Source organism: Miniopterus schreibersii (genome assembly GCF_964146895.1).
Source record: "Miniopterus schreibersii genome assembly, chromosome: 2".
Taxonomy (NCBI): Eukaryota; Metazoa; Chordata; class Mammalia; order Chiroptera; family Miniopteridae; genus Miniopterus; species Miniopterus schreibersii.
Genome location: NC_138102.1, coordinates 143,418,950 through 143,423,673, shown reverse-complemented (window position 1 = coordinate 143,423,673; position 4,724 = coordinate 143,418,950). Strand labels below are relative to the sequence as shown.

General features: G+C 62.4%; 1 protein-coding gene across 2 annotated transcripts; it reads left to right on the top strand.

Moving 5' to 3' along the window:
* Nucleotides 1-952: 952 nt before the first annotated feature.
* Nucleotides 953-4,474, top strand: PRPH (peripherin). 2 transcript variants are annotated; one of them, XM_081128866.1, is made up of 9 exons: nucleotides 953-1,530; nucleotides 1,884-1,944; nucleotides 2,136-2,231; nucleotides 2,619-2,786; nucleotides 2,888-3,013; nucleotides 3,100-3,320; nucleotides 3,442-3,491; nucleotides 3,731-3,810; nucleotides 4,058-4,474. In XM_081128866.1, the coding sequence occupies exons 1-9, from the start codon at nucleotides 989-991 to the stop codon at nucleotides 4,121-4,123; spliced, it is 1,410 nt and encodes a 469-aa protein (XP_080984992.1). In that variant the 5' UTR covers nucleotides 953-988; the 3' UTR covers nucleotides 4,124-4,474. The 2 variants fall into 2 exon arrangements, with proteins under 2 accessions (XP_080984992.1, XP_080984991.1); XM_081128865.1 differs by having other exon boundaries at nucleotides 967-1,530; nucleotides 4,055-4,454.
* Nucleotides 4,475-4,724: the final 250 nt, after the last annotated feature.

Here is a 4,724-nt window from a genome sequence, read left to right as displayed (position 1 = left end):
CCTCCCCTTCCTGCCTCAGGAGTCACCCTGGTTCCCGTAAGGCCGTGACTGAGCAGCAGTTGGTTGGGGGGAGGGAGAATCCAGTAAAGCCAGACAGCAAGCACTGGCTCAGTCAGCTCAGCCTCTGGCAGGCACACAGCCTGCCCAGTGGGACCCCGAGCTGGGCCGTCACCCTCAGTCCCTTCTGATGTCCCACTCTGTTGGGGCCTGAGGTAGGTCCAGGTTTGGGAGCTGTGTCTTTAAAGCTGAAACATAAGCAGGCACCCCCCCTGGCCAAGTGTCCAGGGAGGGGGAGGGGAAGTGGCCAGTCCATTAGCCGCAGAGCTGGCGCCAGGCAGCAACCCTTCACTGGGCCCTGGGGATTACAGAGAGGCAGCCCTTCCCCACCCCCCTTAACTGCTTCTACTCTCCTGTCCCCCGACATCTCCGTGGGTGTGGTGACAGTGGGGGTAACTGACAGCAGGTGAAAGCGGAGCGGAGCCTTCAGGGGAAAAGTGGAGTCACAGGCTCCCGGGCCTAAGCCAGGCCAGCTCTCCATCTACCTGAGCCACCTCCTGACTACTCATGGGCCAGAGCCTGTCCTTTAACCTCAGTCCCCCTATCCCCCAGTTTTTACCAGCTCTTTCTGGCAGGGACCCCAGCTCAAATCAGGCCCTCCCGTCCCATGCCCCAGCTCCAGATGCTTGCTGAAAGGCGCGGACCCCCAGCCCCTGCTGCCTCTGGCCTGTAGTCGCCATCCCTGCTCTTCCCCACCAGCAACAGGGGGAACCAAGTAGGCCGGGCGCCAGCAACCAGCGAGGAGGAGGGTGCGGCGCTCCCGCTGCTCCGCAGGGGTGGGGCGCCCCCCTCCCCACTTAGCCGCACGGTCAGGCCAGTGGGAGGAGCTGCCCGCGCCCCCGCCGAGCCCGCAGGACTATAAAGCCGCCTTGCAGCGGTCTGCGGCTCCGGGCCGAGCTCTGCCAGCGGTGACTGCCCATCCCTGGCCACCATGAGCCACCCGTCGGGCCTCCGGGCCAATATCAGTTCCACCTCCTATCGCCGCACCTTCGGGCCACCGCCTTCACTGTCCCCCGGGGCCTTCTCCTACTCGTCCAGCTCCCGGTTCTCCGGCAGCCGCCTGCTGGGCTCGGCGTCCTCCAGCTCCTCGGTGCGCCTGGGCAGCTTCCGCAGCCCCCGGCTGGGCGCGGGCGCCCTCCTGCGCCTGCCCTCGGAGCGCCTAGACTTCTCCATGGCCGAGGCCCTCAACCAGGAGTTTCTGGCCACGCGCAGCAACGAGAAGCAGGAGCTGCAGGAGCTCAACGACCGCTTCGCCAACTTCATCGAGAAGGTGCGCTTCCTGGAGCAGCAGAACGCGGCCTTGCGCGGAGAGCTGAGCCAGGCCCGGGGCCAGGAGCCGGCGCGCGCCGACCAGCTGTGCCAGCAGGAGCTGCGCGAGCTGCGCAGGGAGCTGGAGCTGCTGGGCCGCGAGCGCGACCGGGTGCAAGTGGAGCGCGACGGGCTGGCGGAGGACCTGGCGGCGCTGAAGCAGAGGTCAGGGGGCAGGGCCGGGCGGTGACCGTCGAGGCGGCTGCTCCTCCCTCTCCTTCCCTCCCCACCAGCCGCTCGAGGGAGATGCTTCCCAGCTTAACCCGGAGGGCGTGTGCGGGCAACATCCTTGCCCTCCCGCTACCACTCTGCTGAGTCTCTGGGGAGGCCGAGTGGCTGTGCCTCTTAGTGTGTAAAGGGGCCCCCGCTCAGCTCCCAGCCTCTTAGACAGAATCTGGGGCACGTCCACCAGGCAGCTTGAAGACCCCTCGCGGAGCCTTAGGCAGTGCCCCTGGTCCTGGGGGGCGGGGCGGACGGGGTCCCCCCCGCAGCTCGGCCTTTCCCACTCTCCCCGCCAGGCTGGAGGACGAAACACGCAAGCGGGAGGACGCCGAGCACAGTCTCGTGCTCTTCCGCAAGGTGAGCCGGGGCCCCGCGTGAATTTCCGTCCCCCCACCCCAACCCCGGGCCTGCGCGTCCAGGGTGGCGCCTGTGGCTGGAGGGAGGCCATCAGAAGCCTTCGGAGGCTGGCAGGGAGGGCCTGACGCTTCCTCTTCCCGGTGCTGAGAGGCCCCTCCCTGCTCTTGAACCCCCGCTGCCACCCCGTGAAGGACGTGGACGACGCTACGCTGGCTCGCCTGGAGCTAGAGCGCAAGATTGAGTCTCTGATGGATGAGATTGAGTTCCTTAAGAAGCTGCATGAGGAGGTGTGTAGACCGGGATGTGAGGGGAGGCTTTGGAGGTTGGGAGTGGTCTCTTTGGAGCTGGGAGACGAGCCCTGGAGGAGACTGGCGGGTATAGCGGAGGAACAGCGAAGTGAGATTCTGCGGCGAGACGCGGCCCCTCAACCTCGGTCTACAGGTGGTTTGCCCCCGCCCCTGCGCCATCTGGTGGCGAGCAGCGGAGCTGCACCCCGTACCTAGCCGCGGGCTCAGCGTGTGGGCCAGGCTCAGGCCGCGCCATCCTGCACGCGCTGCGCTCCTTGGCGCCCCCTTTGGTTCACTCTACTGTTTCTGCTCTTTTCTGTGCGCGAACTGCGCGGCCCGCGTGGGATCTGCGCGGCGAACTCGACGTCTTGTTGTCCTGGACGGCAGGAGTTGCGAGACATGCAGGTGAACATGGAGAACCAGCAGGTGCAGCAGATCGAAGTGGAGGCGACCGTGAAGCCCGAGCTAACAGCTGCGCTAAGGGACATCCGCGCGCAGTACGAGAGCATCGCAGCGAAGAACCTGCAGGAGGCGGAGGAGTGGTACAAGTCCAAGGTGCGAGAGCCCGGATGGGTTTGTGAGGGCCTGAGAGAGTAGGGCACTAGGGCGAGGGCGCATCCCGTCTGTTCACACCTGGGCTGCCGTCCATCCCGCAGTACGCGGACCTCTCAGACGCCGCCAATAGAAACCACGAGGCCCTGCGCCAGGCCAAGCAGGAGATGAACGAGTCCCGACGCCAGATCCAGACCCTGACGTGCGAGGTGGACGGACTGCGAGGCACGGTGAGTACCAGGCTGCGCCACCCACTGGGGGTGTACAGTGAAGGCTGTTCCCCCTCTGACCCATGCTTCCTCCACCCCCACCCCAGAACGAGGCGCTGCTCAGACAGCTGCGGGAGCTGGAGGAGCAGTTTGCCTTGGAGGCCGGCGGGTACCAGGCAGGCAATGCGCGCCTCGAGGAGGAGCTGCGGCAGCTAAAGGAGGAGATGGCGCGGCACCTGCGCGAGTACCAGGAGCTCCTCAACGTGAAGATGGCCCTAGATATCGAGATCGCCACCTACCGGAAGCTGCTGGAGGGCGAGGAGAGCCGGTGGGGGCGGGCCGCTGGAGGGTGGTGGGCGTGGTCGGAGAGGGGCGTGGCCAGGGAAGGGGCGTGGCCAGGGAAGGGGCGCGGCCTGGGCAGAGTAGCTAACCTCTTGCTTCGCCTCCAGGATCTCGGTGCCTGTCCATTCCTTTGCATCCTATAGTATAAAGACGACTGGTGAGTCTCCCATACCTGGCCTCCAACCTGTCTGTCCCCGTGTCCTCTTCTGCCCTGACCAGACTCTTGCTATGGCTCTGCTCAGGGATTGTTTCTGTCTGTGAGCTATTGAGTCCTGGTCTCCTCTCACCCGTCTCAAGCTCTATTCCTCCCCATCCCTCCCCTCACAGACGGTATGAGGGCTTAAAAGGAGATAGAAGCCAAGCCCCCTCTTTTCCACTCCTCACCCGCCTTTTCAGTGCCAGAGGTGGAGCCTCCCCAGGACAGCCACAGCCGGAAGATGGTTCTGATCAAGACCATTGAGACCCGGAATGGGGAGGTGAGATGGGACACTTGGGACCAGGACCCCATCATTTCCAAAATTATTTCTGAGCCACAGTTTGACTGCAGCTGATCTTAGGGTATTGTGGGTTAGTGGTTCTTGGGGTGGGAGGGAGCTAGGGAAGGTAGATGGATAGGTTGGAACCTCAGCTTGTTATGCCAGAGGGGAGACATCGTGCCCCAAGGATGCTCAAAGGAGGGCGGACAGAATGGTTTGTGCCCTTCACATGCCTTGCCTCCAGCAGGTGGTGACAGAGTCCCAGAAGGAGCAGCGAAGCGAGCTGGACAAGTCCTCTACTCACAGCTATTGAATCCTTTGGTCCAGAACTCCCTAACCCTGCCCTAGGCCTTCTCAAAGCCCACACCCTAACACCAGTCCTGAATTAGTCTCCTCTCCATCTGCATGTGTCTAGGGGATGGTACCAGCCACCCCTTCCCTGGCCTATAGCCAAACCCTACCCAGCCAGCAGTAGCTGGGCCTCTCCTTGCCCTGAAATATAGATATGACCTATATGTTCCCTTTTCCTGATCCTGGTAAGAGGCCAATGAATCCCAAGTCAAGTCTGCTCCTGCCATGATTCCATGATCAGTGGGGTGGGCCAGGGTGTGAGTTCAACTTTTGAGTCAAATAAAACTGCAGTCAAGAGAAACCTCTCCAGTGCATATGTGTCTGTGGAAGTGATGGTACCTTTGAGAAGGCGGCTCAGCAGTATTTTTCCTTGTCTGTAGTCATTTCTTTTCTTCACCACACTATCTTGGCATCTATGACTCCTATATACTCTTCTGGCTTTTCTCCTACTTCTATGTCCATTCCTTCTCAACTTCTTTTCCCCCTCTGCAGCCCTTAATGTCCAGGTGTCTCTGGGTGTCCCACAGGCCTCTCAAATTCAACATATCCCAGGCAGAGCTCAT